The 17060-nt window shown below is 30.8% G+C and overlaps 4 protein-coding genes across 12 annotated transcripts; 2 read left to right on the top strand and 2 right to left on the bottom strand.

Moving 5' to 3' along the window:
- The first annotated feature begins 21 nt into the window (after positions 1 to 21).
- On the top strand, positions 22 to 1867 carry Gip (hydroxypyruvate isomerase-like protein Gip). Of its 2 annotated transcripts, XM_070296720.1 has the most exons (6): positions 22 to 112; positions 534 to 756; positions 842 to 953; positions 1091 to 1263; positions 1356 to 1475; positions 1588 to 1867. In XM_070296720.1, exons 2-6 carry the CDS (start codon positions 561 to 563, stop codon positions 1773 to 1775), a joined length of 789 nt encoding a protein of 262 aa, XP_070152821.1. In that variant the 5' UTR covers positions 22 to 112; positions 534 to 560; the 3' UTR covers positions 1776 to 1867. The 2 variants fall into 2 exon arrangements, with proteins under 2 accessions (XP_070152821.1, XP_070152820.1); XM_070296719.1 differs by lacking the exon at positions 22 to 112 and having other exon boundaries at positions 387 to 756.
- LOC138933738 (palmitoyltransferase ZDHHC2) lies at positions 1862 to 10174 on the bottom strand. 7 transcript variants are annotated; one of them, XR_011447020.1, is made up of 11 exons: positions 9600 to 10169; positions 9150 to 9176; positions 8839 to 8933; positions 8604 to 8724; positions 8313 to 8536; positions 8055 to 8184; positions 7849 to 7975; positions 6894 to 6980; positions 5573 to 5947; positions 3898 to 3957; positions 3482 to 3507 (listed from the first exon to the last, which is right to left on the bottom strand). XR_011447020.1 is itself a non-coding variant. In XM_070296714.1 (10 exons), the coding sequence occupies exons 1-10, from the start codon at positions 9718 to 9720 to the stop codon at positions 3481 to 3483; spliced, it is 1089 nt and encodes a 362-aa protein (XP_070152815.1). In that variant the 5' UTR covers positions 9721 to 10171; the 3' UTR covers positions 1864 to 3480. The 7 variants fall into 7 exon arrangements, 5 of the variants coding, with proteins under 5 accessions (XP_070152817.1, XP_070152815.1, XP_070152816.1 ...); XM_070296714.1 differs by lacking the exon at positions 3898 to 3957 and having other exon boundaries at positions 1864 to 3507; positions 5573 to 5702; positions 9600 to 10171; XM_070296715.1 differs by lacking the exon at positions 5573 to 5947 and having other exon boundaries at positions 1864 to 3507; positions 9600 to 10170.
- An 18-nt stretch (positions 10175 to 10192) lies between these two features.
- Positions 10193 to 15627, top strand: LOC138933737 (WD repeat-containing protein WRAP73). Of its 2 annotated transcripts, none has more exons than XM_070296713.1 (7): positions 10193 to 10577; positions 10679 to 10861; positions 10959 to 11138; positions 14323 to 14562; positions 14643 to 14799; positions 14935 to 15111; positions 15180 to 15627. In XM_070296713.1, the coding sequence occupies exons 1-7, from the start codon at positions 10410 to 10412 to the stop codon at positions 15383 to 15385; spliced, it is 1311 nt and encodes a 436-aa protein (XP_070152814.1). In that variant the 5' UTR covers positions 10193 to 10409; the 3' UTR covers positions 15386 to 15627. The 2 variants fall into 2 exon arrangements, with proteins under 2 accessions (XP_070152814.1, XP_070152812.1); XM_070296711.1 differs by having other exon boundaries at positions 10196 to 10577; positions 14902 to 15111; positions 15180 to 15626.
- Elp2 (elongator complex protein 2) lies at positions 11256 to 13974 on the bottom strand. Its single transcript, XM_070296710.1, has 2 exons — positions 12704 to 13974; positions 11256 to 12459 (listed from the first exon to the last, which is right to left on the bottom strand). The coding sequence occupies exons 1-2, from the start codon at positions 13882 to 13884 to the stop codon at positions 11313 to 11315; spliced, it is 2328 nt and encodes a 775-aa protein (XP_070152811.1). The 5' UTR covers positions 13885 to 13974; the 3' UTR covers positions 11256 to 11312.
- Positions 15628 to 17060: the final 1433 nt, after the last annotated feature.

The following is a 17060-nucleotide window of genomic DNA, read 5'->3' as shown; positions in this document are numbered from 1 at the left end:
ATAACAATTGTAAAGAATAAATCTATAATTAACAGGGATCAATAATCTCGTTTAATTCGCATTTTCCTTTATTCAAAGAAACAGCTGATGGACGAGATGATTAAATGACTTTGTAATACATTATTTAATATTTTTTAATATAATAAAAATCATATCAAATATATATAACACATATATTTTTTAAAATCTCTATCTTTTTTGAAAGTAGAATCAAAAACGTACAGCACGTCGTGTCTATATTTATGGTTACCGCATACCGATCTTTTATGTATTTTGTTAGCAAATATGTGTGTATATATGTATAAAAAATGTGATAATAAAAACATTTTCTGAGACATAAACATATATTTATATATTTTATGACTCATAAGTATTTTATTTTCTATGATCAGATGTGGATGTATATGTGTGGCTTCGAAATTATCTAAAACTAAGCGATAATTGCTATAGATTTTTTCTTATCATAAAGATAAGAATTATTATATAATACATCAGTAAATACTGTAATTGACTGAAAGTTCATTTTGTAATAGGTCACGTTTCGAACAGCAACCACTGCCATGGCTTTAAAGTTTGCTAGTAACCTATCTTTTATGTTTACGGAGGCTCCCAGTATTATTGACAGATATCAGCTGGCTAAACAAGCAGGATTTAAAGCAGTTGAAAGTGGATTTCCATTTGGTTTTTCGATTCAACAGGTCGCCGCAGCTAAAAAAAAAGCAGATGTCGATCAAATACTTTTGAATGTGTTCACAGGTGTGTATTGTATTTAGTATTCACACGCTACAGTATAAAAATAATATCATTAATTTTTTAAATTCTAACTTGAACTGTCACACAGGTGATGTTACGAAAGGAGAATTGGGCTTTGCTGCAATTCCAGGTGAAGAGGAAAACTTTAAAAAAAGTATTGAGAAAACAATAGAATATGCAAAAGCTTTGGATTGTAAAATGTAAGTGTAACTATAATAAGCTATAATAAACTATAATAAGCTATAAAGGCACAAATATAATTGAGAATTAATGCCTGTTGGATAAATAATTTATGTTATGATGACAACAAATTCTATTCTCAAGATTCTCTCCTTAGGATTCATGTAATGTCAGGAAAAGTGGAATCGCCCACTGCTGTTAACGATACAATTTATGAAAAAAACCTGTTATATGCTATTGAAAAATGTAAATCGGAAGATATTGTCGTTCTCATTGAACCAATTAATAATTACAGTGTTCCAAATTATTACATGAATAATTTTCAGAAAGGTGCGAGACCAAATTCACTGTTCATGTAATTATCATTACTTTTTTTCTTATAATAGATTTATAGAGTAATTCTTTTGTTTTTGTCGCTACAGGTTTATATTTGGTTAAGAAGATAAACAGTGTACACTTTAAACTACAAATGGATATTTTCCATTTACAACATTGCTGTGGTAATATTACAAAATACATTCAGGATTTTTTGCCTTATGTGGGTTAGTTTCGTTGTAATATTATATTAATCTTTAGATGTAACAAACAAAAAATAATGTTAATATATTTATACTGTTATTTTTATAAAGTATAATATTATTATCATTCTTACAGGCCACATTCAAATAGCTCAAGTTCCTGATAGGCATGAGCCAGATACTCCAGGAGAGATTGATTATAAATATGTCTTTTCTTTATTGGAAAGAACAGGCTACACTGGATATATTGGTTTGGAATATCGGCCAAAATCATTAACAACAGAAGGATTAAATTGGGTTAAGAAATATGGTTACAATCTGTAGATAGATATTCATGCATATATATGTTATGTATATATAAATGTATAAATGATTTTTTTTATTTATAATCTTTTAAATAAGAAATATATTTTCATATTACGTCTGTGTATTACATATGAATTATAATGAAATAAATATCTACATACCAATTTTATGTAAACATATAAACTACATTTTAAAACAATCAACAGATTGCTAGTTAGCTGTGATTAATGAATAATTTTCAATAAACCATATAAGAGATATAGAATTAATATATCTAAATAAACATTATTATTGCATAGCTCATATATATGTAAATTAATGTTTATATGTTTATTTTGGCTTTTGATATTTATTATGTACATGTGAGTGACAATGCATATATATTGCTCTTATACTTTGCACAAGTGTAAACATAAATAATATCTTAACGCATATAAGCAAAAATATGGCAGTCTAATATAAAATGTATATATACAATCTTTTATACCTGAAATTCATAGCATGTAATAAAGTATATTACATGTATTAATAGCATAATTTATTTTTTCTTTAAGTATTTTTGTAAAAATAGTGTTTTGTTTTCTTTGCAAATTAATGTGCGAGTCATAAATAATCAAAAGTGCTTAGAAATATAAGTACAGGCATTTCCATTATTCTGTATAACAATATTATACACTGCAACTAATTTTATAAATTTCAAAAACTGATGGCATTCATATATATATATATATATATATATATATATATATATATATGTATAATAATCATGGATTTTATATCATGTGAAATAAAATAAAATAATACTAAGTATTTATTCTGTAAAAATTAATAGGATGATTCTTGCTACATAATAAAAGATTATAATAAACTTTATGCTCATATCTGTATGTCTAAAAATACTTTTTGTATCACTAGCACATATTTTATTCAGATAAATCTTTTCAGTTAATATAATACGTATTCTATTGATAATTTTTTTACATTGTATATATTCCTTTTTAAAAAACAATTAAAATTTATATTTTATGTAAAAAATTGTTAACAAGTCGAACATAATTTACATAAAACTCTAACAAAAGAAAGGAGTATTGGAATCATCCTATTTTTCATAAGTATGGACGAATCTTTATTTGTAAATCTTGTTTTGTTCAACATATCTATATACGTATATGTCTATATCTTGACAAAGATAGTCACTGCAGTGACTCGTCTCATTGTTTATGGTACAAGTAATCTACACATTCAAGCAATTATAAATATATAGTATGAGAGATATTAATGTATTACTATAGAGGATAGTCTAATTATTTGATATACCATATACTATAATTAAAATTACAAGTAATTGTAACAATAGTTTTAACAACGATCCATGTATAATATATATTACAATATATATATAATACAGTTAATATTCAAATCTTTTGGTGTGCGAAAGACATAATCCATAATGTTAAGAAATACTTGCATTTACTAGGCTAACACTTCAATGTGAATTTCCAATTTGCAAAAACAAAAAAATATTAACGCTCAATGCCAATAAATAAAAAATTATTTTAGAAAATATAAAAAAGCACACCAAAAATAAATTAATCTTATATTCCGGATTATACTCGATATCATAAAGCAAACTAGCAATTGCATGAAAACATACATGCCAATTTATGGTACAAACGATGCTATTCAGACAGATTCTGTGGTATTCACCAGTGGTTGGTCGACATCAACAGAAGGACCTATCACAGCAGTGCTGTAAAATATTTTAATACATTATATTAAGAGAATTACTATGACTTTGTGATATATGATAACAATGTAGAATATGGAGATCTTATATATTACAATAAAAATAAGATATATAATAAAAGCCATCGAATCACATATTCCACAAAAAATCAAAAACAAAAGCTATAGCTTTCCCAAATGTTGTTACACAATCATTATAGAAATGTAAGCAGTGTTAAATTGCATTCCTCACACCCAGATAAAGTATATATTAAGATTAAATAGAGATTTAAAATTATAGGATGAAAAGAAGGAAAGACTGCCCGAATCTTCAAAAACCTTATATGTATATACATATACATGCAGGCATAAAATTAGCAGTGATATATCATCAGGGGTTTATAGATAATATTACCCAGCGCCAAGAGCCAAAATTGTAGCTTCCTGTACCAAAGTCATTTGATCAATGGTGGACCTGTGGTCAATCAAAAATTCAGTAAATTATATCAAAGGGGATATGTTATATTTACCTATATATATCATACGTAATTATAATATATATGCTGTAAATAAAATTCAAAGTTGCCATTTTTTCATTTATAAAAAAAATTTGGAACATTTACCACAAGCTTTCGAAAAAAATATAGGAAAAGATATCAATTTATTTATTTTAAACAAGAAAAATGTGTGATTGCAAATATTACTTTTATATATTTCTAAATATATACTAAAATGACAAAATGAAAATTGTCTTGTAACAAGAGTTAATATTACAGATCATTTAAAAAATAAGTTATCTTTCTTAGCAGTTTAATACAAAATTATTAAAGGAGAAAATAAAAGCAAGACAAATAGCTTGTAAATGTTGAATTAGTTTATCGTGAAAGCAAAAGCACTCGGCAAAAGAATAACGTTTAGTATTTATTAGTATTAAAATTGGAAACTTACTGTAATTTTTTTTCGTAGTGCATAATGTATATTTTACATATAATCTGATCTGTATATACTTATATATAACAAAATTTTGTGTAATGTGTGTAAAACGCAGAAAACGTTACATTTGATCAATGTATTTAATCAGTGTATATTAATAGTATTTCTATAATCATATGACTTTATAAACAATACTGTGTAAATTATACACAAACTTTTTGTATTTCTTGATATTGTATTTTTCATAATATTTGTTGATATGTGCATTTAAAATATGGGATAGGAACATTTTCTCTGGATAAAGAATGATGATAGATAGAACCTTATTTTCATAGAAAAAAACTGGCTTTTTTTACAGATGTTTAAAGTATATTTTTCCTACTTTATCTTATACAAACGTTCGTTTCTTTCAACAAGAAAATAATAGTATTTGAAATCAGTATTGAAATCTATATATCATTGTCTATTAATAGACAAATAGCATTTAAAAATAATATGCATTCATTTGTATAATGTAATATGAATTCGATTTTATCACAATTCAAAATTTTTTCTAAATATACATCGATTTATTTACTATATTGCAAGAACATGTGCCAAGTCCTCCGAATAAATAAAATATTCCACAACTCATGATCTTAATTCTAAGAGATAAATAATTCTTTAATCAATTTGGAGTCAATTCTTTTCCTCAACAATAAAAAATATCAAGAAATATCATCTCATTTATAATATATATAATTTTTCAATTTTTAACACACAGTATGTTTCTTGGTTACATACAAAGCTACAAATCAAAATTTCTACTAGAAAACACAATTTTATTATCTATTTATATAGAGATAATAAAATGTAAGCTTCGCGAATATAATCGTTCGTATAATTCGGAAATTATCGATATCTCGATATTTTCGGGAGAAAAAAAAAACCTAAACTTAAAATTCGTCAGAATCTATGAAAATTAAAATTATGAGTTGTAAGATACACTGCATTTTAATCAAGATCTTACAGCTACATGTAGACTATTAAATAACGAAATATTTATGCACAAGTATAAGGAACTTATAATGATTGCTATATAAATTGTCATTTTGATATGCTTTAGCTGTTTTGAGTAAGATTATTGACTTGATTTAAGAATCGAGCCTGTAAAGTACCTGATTTACGTAGGGAAGTGGGGAATCAAACTCGGTTTCATCACCCCATTGTTGGGTGCCGTGGGTGCCCAACAGAGTATGTGTATCCTCATTGCACAGCCGCTCGGGAAAGTTTACCCCATCTCCAAAACTGCAAGCCATACCCTACCTTCTACTCGATGTCATCCCATGTCCACTACCCTTATGATGTAACTATCTTACATGTTATCATCTTGATTCATTTATTTTATGATTTCATTTATCTGTTTTCGTTTATTTGTTTAATTTAATATCAATTTCAATAAAGAGAGGAGATATCGTAAGAAGAAAGATGTTTCTTCCATAAAAAAAAATTATTGTACATAGTTACACCATTTTTGTACTACAAATTACTGTCTGTAAGAACCAGATGCACAATATCTCACGTAATAATTGTAAAAATTTTATGCGAATTCGTCTTAAATTGAAATTTATAATGTGACATATAGAACATGCAACTTTAAAACAAAAAATCAATATATCTCTGAATTGTTTCTATGTATCATTTAAAAAGACGTCATGGTTAAGCCTTTCAATACACACGGTCTGTAATAAGTAAATATTTATATAAATAAAATATGTATAACCAAGATATATTTTTAGAAAATACTGCAGATTTTTTTTTTTTTTTTTTTTTTTTGCAGTAATATCCCTTATATTACTTTCTTCATCATTTTCTTTAAAATACATTTCAGTAAAAAATATAAAATATAAAAACATAAAATTAATGAAAATCATGTTTTGTAAAATCAAATGATATTTTGTTAAAAAAATATGCAAACTATAAACTGTCAATTCTGCGAAACGTAACTTGCAAAGAATATCTTCTCAGAAGCAGAATAAATAAAGATTCCACAGACTTTGCAGATATTATAGAAAAGCTTGAGATATATTAAGAAAAGATTGGGGAAATAGTTGTAGAAATTATAGGCAGCGTCAAACAAAAATATCAATATACAAATGCATTGCATGCAGTCTGAAAGCTTATAAATCATGTCATTACTCTGGAACTCTATAGAAAAAAATAAATATAAAATATGAACACTAAACATATAAATAAAAATATAAAAATATAAACACTAAGAGAGTGGTACGAGAGAGAATGCTTTTTTTGAATAAAATATAATTCACACAAAAATAATTTCTAGGAAGTATTTTTCCTTCAAGATTTAGCAACAAATTTAAAAATATTTATATATATGTATCAATCATATCTTTATAGCAGAGATAAACGAGTTCCACAGTAAAGATAAGTCGAGATAATTATTATTGCATTTGTATTTAAAGTTTTCCTGATGCTGACCTGTTCTGAGTACTGCCCATGGAGTCATAAGTATTGGGTGTGCCCTGGTGTTGCGATCTTACTGGATAGACGACACCATTTCCCAAACTAGAACACATCCAATGCAAGCACTCCAATATAAAAGTAAAAATTTAAAGTGACTGAATCTACTATATCTCTTATCGGCTGTAATCGGTGCAAATATTGTGCTCAAATTTGAAACAATTTGAAATGTGCGATAGTTGCATACTAGTCAATGGTGCACCAAAACAACAGCTTTCACATTTCTAGAAAACTGCGTTTGCGAAAAAAAAAAACAGGAAGAGTTTATAAACATATGGGATAAAATAAAAAACAGTCAAAATTTCAACTTATGTAAGTATCTATTTGTGTGTGCACATCTTGCTTTGATCATAAGTATAAAATATAAATCGCATAGACTTGTTCCTTATAATTGTTAATAACAAAAAGATGTATTAGAGTAGTTTTTAACACATCTATTCTTCTATATTTCAACAATGTGTAAATCTTCCTAAACTGATTTGATTTGAAGGAAGATTAAATTTAAATAATATCATATATATATATAGAAATGATAATATTGCCACATAATTGGAGCATTCTATATGTATTTAGACAAAAATATATATTTATATAGAGAAAAATAAAAAAAAATGTTATTACACAAAACATGCAATCGTTTTGCCTTTGAAGAAAAATAAACTTTAAAAAAATTAAAATTGCTCACACTTTACTCAAGGCCCTGCAGTACTTATATGTTACCGCATTTCAAATTTCGTTTAAGTATGCCATAAACTGCATAGTTGCTTTTTTACGGTAAAGATTATCATAGGCAGTATACTAGAAGCATACAAATTGATACAATAATTCAATTATTACATATTGTGCAAATGGTTCCCACTTTGTAAATCACGCAATTCCGTCGCATAGAAAGTATTAAACTAAACATACATACCTACTAAATATGGGAAGAAACCAGAGCCGTGGATTATCACCAAATACTTCCTGAAAATTATTGTATTTTCCCAGACTAAATCCATCCTTGTCTTTCCCTGTTCGAAACATAGGTGTTCTGAAGGCCTCTGTAAATATTATGTTAATTAATATCTCGGACAAGATTCACATATTACATAGCATTAAGACACAATACCCAATAATTACCTAGTGTTGACCTATTATGCACAACAAGATAGCAATGGTAGAAGAAAAGGGAATTAAGGCTGACTGCAAACATCAACGCAACAAAAAAAAGGAATAGTAGATGAAATCTACCCATTCCGTCTAATTCTCCCTATAAGAAAAAGATTAAACTTCATCACAAATTGTAAGATAAAATTATTGATGTAAACATTCCATCATATAATCTAAATATATCATTTTCATATGAATTTATTACAAAAGGAAAAAAACAGTACTCACTTTCCAAAATTGTATAAAGTATTGTAAAGATGTGGCGGTAATAAACATACAATAGAGAAGTGCATATGCGAGAAACAGCATGAAAAATTTGTAATTATGAAAGCCTACGCAATTGTTCACCCATGGACAGTGGTGATCCATTTTTAGGACACAAGTGCCACACACGCTGCAATGATGTGCCCTATCAGGCTTTATTAACTGACATTTCTCGCAGAATCGCATAGCTAAAGAAAATATATGATGCCATTATAATAATGTAAAATTCTTATATGTATGAAATAAAATTGTTACCTCCTTTTATGGTGCGATTAGTAACCGGAAGATCTTGTGCAAATCTTTCCAAAATTTGTCTCTGTACTTCTTCCGTTTCGGCCTGCTGTAATTTTTCCATCTCGACATCAGGTATTCTGAACTATAATGTTTGTAAAAAAGAAAAAATATATACAGATTATTATTGCCATATTATATAATATAATAAACAGCTATTTAATTGATATAAATTATTGATATAAATTAGAAAAAATACCTTATCTGGCACCGGCATTAAATTTGTATACACAGTCTGCCAATATGACCATAAAAACATCAGAATTAGGATGTGGAAGAAAAGCAAGTAGAAAGCTGTTAACACACATAAACAATAAGTGTTGTGTGTATAGAGGAGATTGATTGGTATGGTTTCAGAATTAGAATAAAATATTCGATATCATATAAATATATAAAACAATGATACTAATAATATTTATAATTACAAAAAAAGATAAAAAACAGCTAAATAATATAATGCAACAAACATTAATATATACGTGAATAAAATAATACATGATATATACAAACCTGTTTGAACATAGTTGTCTATTGTATCTGAAACAGACATAATATCATAACGTAATAAAAAGCTTCTAAGAGAATGAAAGCTTTATTTTACAATTACGCCACAAATCTATAAATAGACATTTGTGGCATAGCTGTGTAGATAAATGTAAATAAATAAAATATGTAAAGAAATACATGTATAAATAAATTAAATATAATTTTATTTTACTTCTAATTTAATTTTCTACATTATCATTTCTACTAACAACTAATCACTTTTACAATTATATACTCGTGTTCGAGACTCATGCAAGATGTCATGAGAAGATAGATACACCGTTATTGAGCTATACTTAAAAAAAAAAAAAAAAAAAAAAATTGAGGTTAGAAAGATCATTTCTCGACTTTTATGCCGGTAAATCGATCGACAGCGAGCGAACGATGTAAAATTAAGTATTCTGGAATACTCACAATAGCACAATTGTACGACATAAGCATAATAGGACCACGCGACAATCGTCAGAATGAATATCACTGGTATCCACTTGACGGCCTTCACGCACCACCAACACGAGCCGTTTTGCTTGCCCATTTCTATTCACCGGGTCGATGCCGTGCACGAGGATGCGTGCCTTCCGATCGTCATCAATAACAACGCATTATTCTTCCCGCCGCTGAAACGCAACGGCATCGCAGTATCGAAGAAAAAAAAAGAGATCACTTCGTCGCGAAGCGAGAACCCTTACGAGGATTCCGTGACTAGGAGAACGAGCGCCAAAGCGCGAAGACTCGTCATTGCGCAAGCGAATTATCGCGGCGTTGTCAACGGGCGCAATGTCAAAGACGCTCGTGTATAAATCTTATTTTGGACCCAGTCCTGCTTTGCACACCGCACGTATCGCTTCACTTCCGACGTCGATCCGTTTTATGCCTTTCGCTTTTTGACAGTTGCCGTAACCATGAACGAGCAAACATATGTATATGTACGCGTATGTAAATATTTCCCGCTATCATAAACGAAAAAAGGTTATTACGCGCGCAAGATATGGCGTGTCCCGCGTCATTTGACGTAACAACATGACGCAGCCAATCAGCTGCCTCGTCTTTTGCGGATTTTCTTGCGTAAAAAAAACATTACGTTCCCGTTTCTTCTCGTACGTTCTCTATCACGTAGAGTAGATATTTGATCGTGAGAGGAGTTTATTGATTGGAGATTTCAAAGTGTCATGATTGGCGAGACTGAAGTTTTCGAGAAAACCGCAGGTTTTCAAATCTTCCGTCATGATCGCCAACGCCGAAGAGGAGAAGATTTTTCGCATAAACAATCGTTTATGTCATTTTTCGAATAACGGAGCATATTTGGCGGTTGCATTTCAGACGAATTTGCTTATAAAGGATGCAAGGACTCTCGAGACCCGTCAATCGTTTATATTCGCGGATATGATACAGGTTAGTTTTATATCGACATCATAAAGAATGACCGAATGAAACTTTCAACTTATTTAAACGTTGTCATTGATAATTCATGTAGTTTTATCTCTCTATTATAGCATATGGAATGGTCTTTAAATAGCGAATATATTTTATGCGCAAATATAAAGAAGGCTATCGTACAAGTATTTTCGCTGCATTATCCGCAATGGAAATGTAAACTTACCGAAGGTAGTGCGGGTTTGCAGAGTGTTGCTTGGTCGCCAGATAGTAAATGCATTTTTACAATAGCAGATTTTAATGTAAGTATAGTACAATTTTTGATACAATTTGCGCTTTATTCTAAAAAAGAAACAATTTAATTTTGTATCCTAATAATAAAAAATGTTATATTTAAAGATTCAAATATCTATCTGGCACTTGGAAGATCAGACGGTATCACACATACAAAATCTAAAGACCTCTGCTTTTGATAAGTTACATTTTAATCCAGATGGTAAGAAATTGGCTGTGATAGTTACAGAGGAAGGTCAGGATAATGTGGAGATTTACAAAACTGATAATTGGAAGATAAGTCGAGTAAGTAAAAAGTTAAAACTAATTTTAGAATTTAAAACTAGAAGTTAAAACTAATTTTAGATATTTATACAATTATTTTTTTTTTTGCATAAAATTATGTACAATTTTATACAAGAATAATGCAATATTGGAATAGAAATTTATTTGTATGTTATAAAAATCATATCTTTAATACTACAATGATAGATTTATATCGTATATCTTAACTGAGTGATCAGAACTACAACTTGCTAATTGCAATGTGTCGCGTGAATGTTCATTATTAGGTCGAAACATAAGTTTTTTTACAGTTAAATGATGAGCCTGAGAAGTATCATATTTCAATAATTCCGACCATGTCTTCTCCAAATTAATAGTAATTTTTCGAATTTCTATGTGTCCTGTTTCGTATCCAATAGCCAAAACACAAGATCCTTCTATACAGGTTGGTGCAAAGCATAGCGCTGTAACTGATTGGTTTTGTGTGTCTAGAATCATCTCTGGTATAACATCTTTAGTTTTGTCCTCCATCGTCTTTGCGGACCATATACCGATTTTTCCGTCTCTGGAGCCAGTTACGAAATAACTCGAATCGCTCATCCAAGCACAACACCAAATTATTCGCGAATGCGGGCTGTCCTTCTTCGAGCTAACTGCGATTAACACGTAACTTTCGCCTTCGTTTTTAAATAGCGACCATCTTCTATCTCTGGAGACGGACAGCAAATATCTATCGTTCGGAGAGAACTCCATTTGTGTCACCGTCAATTGATGAGAAACTAATTTCTGAACTTGCGACCATGTGTTGGTGCTCCATAATATAATTGCCGAGTGTTCTGTAGTGGTTGATCTACATGCTGTAGCTAGCAATTGTCCATCGTGTTTCGCCGCCATGCAGAATATTTCATAACCGTGTCCATAAAGCTTTTGCAATTCCGGCCAGAGTGTATTTTGTGCTAGTTCTTCTTCTGTAGGTGGTTCATATACATCCTTTGTTGTTAGATCTCCTTCGTTTTCGCACTGACCATTTTTTTCATCAAACGTTGCTTTATTTGTTAATCCAAGAGAAGGTACAGTAGCACCGTGGGCTACTGTAGATTTAAAGTCTTCAACATTCGCTAGTAGTCTTAGACGATTTTTAAACACTGACGTAGCTGCGAAAATGCGTACCACTTTTTCTTCTGCTCCAGAAGCGTACATGTATGGTGCTAACATAACTAAACATGTCATGTCGTATCCATGTATCTGAGGACGTGCAATCTCATGCCATAATTCTTTAAGATCATCCTTCCATGGTGCATGAACTTTTGTAGTTTGATCTGTGCTGGCTGTGATGAGAAATCTGTGAAATATAATTTAAAATTATTCCTTTCATTGTCAATCTCTTTTTATTAGATTGATCCAAAATTCTAATTTTTCATATATTTATAGATTGAAATGTAATAATCCACGAAAAAAAAAAGAATTTTACACATGCATCAGTCCAATTTTATACACATTTACACTGCAATTAAATTTTCTTACAAAACTAGTCAGAATTTAATTTCTGAATAAATTTAATGTGAATCCAATTAACAGATACAAACCTTCCTTTTGGTTCCCAGCATAAGTCAACTACTTCAGAAAAATGACCACTGGGTGTGGATCGTGGAATCCAATTTGCAATTTCTTGGGAATATTTCCAGATGTGAAAAGAACCTTGATAACCATGCCCCAATATATATAATCCATCTGGACCAAATTTACAACCATAGAAACCCAGGGAATTGCCACCAACTTCTCCAACGCGTACTTTCTCTGTCCAAATTCCACTGGATTCGTCCAGTTCCCAGATAATCATAGACTTGTCAAGTGAGGAGGACAGTAATCTCATTATATGGTGATTGTTTCCTTTTATAGGCTGCCAGTGCACTCCATAAATCCAACCTTCATGACCAGAAAGAACAGATTCCAGAGTAATATTATATTCTCTATCATTTATCGTAAAGGTATCTCTTTTTTGTTCAAGTTCATCGGTCGACGATTCCGTGACAGTCCCAGTAATTTTCCATAATCGTATCATATTATCTTGCGATCCTGTCGCAAGGAAAAGATTTCCTTCACCATCATGATGAAAATCAATACATCTTACCCAATCTTGGTGTCCGAGTAAACTCTGGACTCTTACAAAATTCGTATCTGATACATCAGAGTCTTTGGTGTACAAAAGGATGGAAGCATCTTCCAATGCTACGACCAAGAGGGGACATTTAGCATTCGGCAAGTACATCAGACGACAGTGTATTGGTAATTTCCTTCCGTAGGAAATAGTCTGAATAACTTCGACATCTGCGTTTTCCTTTCTCAACCACAATTTTAAGTCGCCGTTGATAGAACCCGTGCATATCAACAGTTTCGGGAAAGCAGTGGACAAGGAAACGTTAGATAATTGGAGAGAGTCGGCAAAGGTGACGACATCTCCAACGTCCAACAGCGAGGTAACTCGAAAGCCATCTCGACGATCCTCGCTCCAGATGATCGCGGTACCATCCACGGAACCGGACAGGAATTCCGTCTCCGGTGCCCCGTTTCCTGGCCTTATCCAGTGCACCGTGTTGATACGGTCGTGATGCCGATGCAACGTGTGCGTGACGCGACCGATATGCGTGCATGGCTCGTATATCGCGATCGCATTGCACGTTCCAAAGCAGATGAGGCCGTTGCTGCCCCAATCGGCACAATGTGGCACGCGATTGCATGAACAGGAGACATAACGCGTCGTCATCATCCAAGTGTCGTAGGCGCACGGCGCACGTGCTCGGACTGGCGTTGTGAATTGAGACAAATCTCGCGCATGCGTAACAACGCAAGTGCTAGCAGACGCTATTACGAAAAGGAATAAAAATATTAAATGTATATAATTTCATATTTTTTATTTACTTTAGTTTCGCGAGAAATTTAATATCTTTTATTATAATGCGTTTTATTATATTTTTTAATATATACGCATAGACATGTATGTTATGTATATATGTAACTGAAGCGTAACAGCGTTTGCTAGCGCTTGCGCTGTTACGCATGCGCGAATATTTGTTTCTTGAATTCGTTTACTCTGCTTACTTCGGATTAGTATGATTTTTCCATTGATTTATAAATGTTATTTTGGCGACTATAGAAATCGTACACTCGTCTGGCGTGTAATAATCAAATTATTGAATTGTTCTAGAAACTCATCTGCGAGCGTTTACGTAGCATCGACGGGATCCGCTGGTCGCCGAATGATGAATTGTTATGTATATGGTGTTCCTCTCCTGCCGAACCGAAACTGCTCATTTATTCCACTGTATGGGAGAAACCTGTGGGTACATTTCTCCCATTGGAGACGCACAAGGAGCTTAAAGGAATCGAAAATATTGAATGGACTCCCAGTGGACAATTATTAGCTGTAATCGGATTTAACGAAATGGTAATTTCTCTCACGTTGTATCTTATTAGCTCATTTCTGTTACATTAATATTTACAGCTAATTGAAATTCGTATACACAGATTATTCTTCTTAACTATATCACATGGAAACCGTTGTCGCAATTATATCTGGATCCTGTGATCAGGGAATCTAATTACTTAACAAAAGTGTACAAGGAATGCACTGATTTGGAAAAAACTTCTAATAAACGCTTTGCTTCATGCGAGGAATGCATTGGTAAGTGAAAGATATCAACGAATCAATGTTTATTAAATCAGAAAGATATATGCTATTACAAAAAAGATTTTAAGAAAATCTGATTTTTCATTGTGATTTTAGTATGTGAAATACATGAAAGACCAATATTTATAGAAATTGGGAAGAAAGATGATAATGACAATTTCTCAATAGCCAAAGTAAAACTATTTGAATTTAGCACATGTGGACAATACTTGGCCCTGAAACATGAGCTTTATCCTACCACATTGTGGATATGGAATATCTGTACAGACTATCTTGATTACCTGTTACTTGAAAACCCCATTACAGGTATGTAAAATTAAAAGCCAAGTCAATCCTTTTGAAAACGATGTATTGATGCATTTTATTATCTTTAGCTATCAAATGGAACCCTATGCATCCACAATTGCTCGTGTTCTCTGAATGTACACGTGTTTATGAATGGACCCAAAAAGGTGTAAAATCTGTGCCGATGTCTAAAAATATGACAATCGTAGATGCATATTGGCATCCCACAGGAGAAAAAATTGCATTATGCGGTTATAATAAAGCAATGATTTATGAAATTACGAATGCATGTTAATGCATATGATATAATTTTTTTAATTATAAATCCGGCGGTTTTTTTTATATTGTGCTATACAATTTTCTGATATTGCTTTTATAGGAAAACAAGTTAAGTGTTAAAATATTATACATACTGCACTTTATGATCGAAATTGATGAACAATAAAAATTTATAAAGAATTAGAAGTGTTAGAAGTCATTACAATGTACGTAGATCGATCGTCAAAGATGTGTTGTAAGAGATATATAGAAGCAGATTTCTCTATTCAGGAGTGTAGTTATAAAATACGATTTATCTTAGTCACTTCTTGGTCTAGTAATTTTTGCTCAAAACAATTAACAAAAATATTTTTAATTTAATTTTTTAAATTTTTATTTAAAAACAAAAAATGCTAATCTGAATTTGCTATTTCAATTCAAGCAGAAATGTATTTTTTATTATTTCATTCAAGTTTAGAATACTTTATGCATTCCTTAAAATTATTTATACAAAAATTTATATAAAATTCTTATCGTGTTTATGAGATAACAGAATATGAAGAAATTTGCATTCTCAATTTTCGCAAAAAATCGAGAAAGCATTGATAGAATTATTTTGTTGAACAACTAATTTGCAATTTTAGTCATCGAAATTTTTTGTATAAAAAGAAAATTACATTTTGGAAGGTTTATTCCATAAATTTTGATACAAGACATGCAGGGCGCATAGTGCACTGAAAATGGTATGGTGTTTACATTACTGTCAGAGAAAGCGAGTCTCCGCGAATGGTTGACGCGCGACCATCTATTCGTGATACATTACACGAAGAGGATCAAAAATCCTAAACGAGTATGATTATGCGGTTTATGCACTAACATACGATTCCCCACCCGTGCACGGAGAAAACATATTTTTCTGCGGCTCTTCTCTCTCTCGCGATGCGTCTACCAGTGGCTTATCTCGCTTTTTATCACCGAGAAAGACGACCATTGCGTGGGAACGCCTATTTTCTCCACGATGGCGACAATGAATGTAGGAAAGATTGCGCGCGAGAAGGCATTCATTTAGCGTTGTTATAATATATACGGCCATGAAATGCCGATACATTATGTTTAGATAAAAGAAATCATGTATCCGATATAACGAATCTATATTTAAATTATTTAAGAAATAAGTAATTTTTCGCAATCACGACAAATAATTAAGAGAGGAAGATTTTATTGTACATATTTTATATATATCGGGTGTCCATCCCTAAATGTTCGAGCAAATATCTCACAACTGATTGAAGTTACAAGAAAGTTTAATAAGAGAAATTAGCACAGTTTTTAGTCCGCAATAAAGCACATGTAAAAATTTTTTTTTTACTCGTAACCTTATGAAGGTCACCATTGTTTTTATAAATGGAATTCTCTATTTTTTATTGTATATTTTTAAACCTCTTCTTGAGACCTTTGCAAAACACCATGATAAAGTATTTTGTTATTAAGTATTTTTCGAATTATTCTATATCTTAATCTGACATTTTGATATAAAATATTTTGTAAAATATTTAGTTTTCGATAATCTTATCGTAATACTTTTATGTACAGAATAATGAGATAAATCAATTGGTATAAAAAAAATAGTTGTCTTTAAGAAAAAGTATGTAATTATCTACAATGTATTTTTTCGGACATTTATGGACGGACACCCTGTATATATATTTGTA

This window comes from Polyergus mexicanus, unplaced genomic scaffold (genome assembly GCF_030449975.1).
Source record: "Polyergus mexicanus isolate NDT 795.1 unplaced genomic scaffold, iyPolMexi1.0 SCAF_5, whole genome shotgun sequence".
NCBI lineage: Eukaryota > Metazoa > Arthropoda > Insecta > Hymenoptera > Formicidae > Polyergus > Polyergus mexicanus.
Note: the sequence above shows the minus strand (reverse complement) of the source record. Positions and strands in the feature narration are given on the sequence as shown.

Bases quoted from the DNA above. Each gene is read 5' to 3' on its own strand.
- Elp2 (XM_070296710.1), bottom strand. From the start codon at position 13,884: ATGATGACGACGCGTTATGTCTCCTGTTCATGCAATCGCGTGCCACAT. The intron at 12,460-12,703 runs GTTTGTATCTGT...TATATTTCACAG, and splicing joins TGCTGGGAACCAAAAGGAAG to ATTTCTCATCACAGCCAGCA.
- LOC138933737 (XM_070296711.1), top strand. From the start codon at position 10,410: ATGATCGCCAACGCCGAAGAGGAGAAGATTTTTCGCATAAACAATCGT. The intron at 14,563-14,642 runs GTAATTTCTCTC...TCGTATACACAG, and splicing joins TAATCGGATTTAACGAAATG to ATTATTCTTCTTAACTATAT. The intron at 14,800-14,901 runs GTAAGTGAAAGA...TTGTGATTTTAG, and splicing joins TTCATGCGAGGAATGCATTG to TATGTGAAATACATGAAAGA.
- LOC138933738 (XM_070296714.1), bottom strand. From the start codon at position 9,720: ATGGGCAAGCAAAACGGCTCGTGTTGGTGGTGCGTGAAGGCCGTCAAG. The intron at 8,185-8,312 runs GTGAGTACTGTT...TTTTTCTTATAG, and splicing joins ACTTTATACAATTTTGGAAA to GGAGAATTAGACGGAATGGG. The intron at 6,981-7,848 runs GTATGTATGTTT...GATGTGTTCTAG, and splicing joins TTTCTTCCCATATTTAGTAG to TTTGGGAAATGGTGTCGTCT.
- Gip (XM_070296720.1), top strand. From the start codon at position 561: ATGGCTTTAAAGTTTGCTAGTAACCTATCTTTTATGTTTACGGAGGCT. The intron at 757-841 runs GTGTGTATTGTA...ACTGTCACACAG, and splicing joins ACTTTTGAATGTGTTCACAG to GTGATGTTACGAAAGGAGAA. The intron at 954-1,090 runs GTAAGTGTAACT...TTCTCTCCTTAG, and splicing joins AAAGCTTTGGATTGTAAAAT to GATTCATGTAATGTCAGGAA.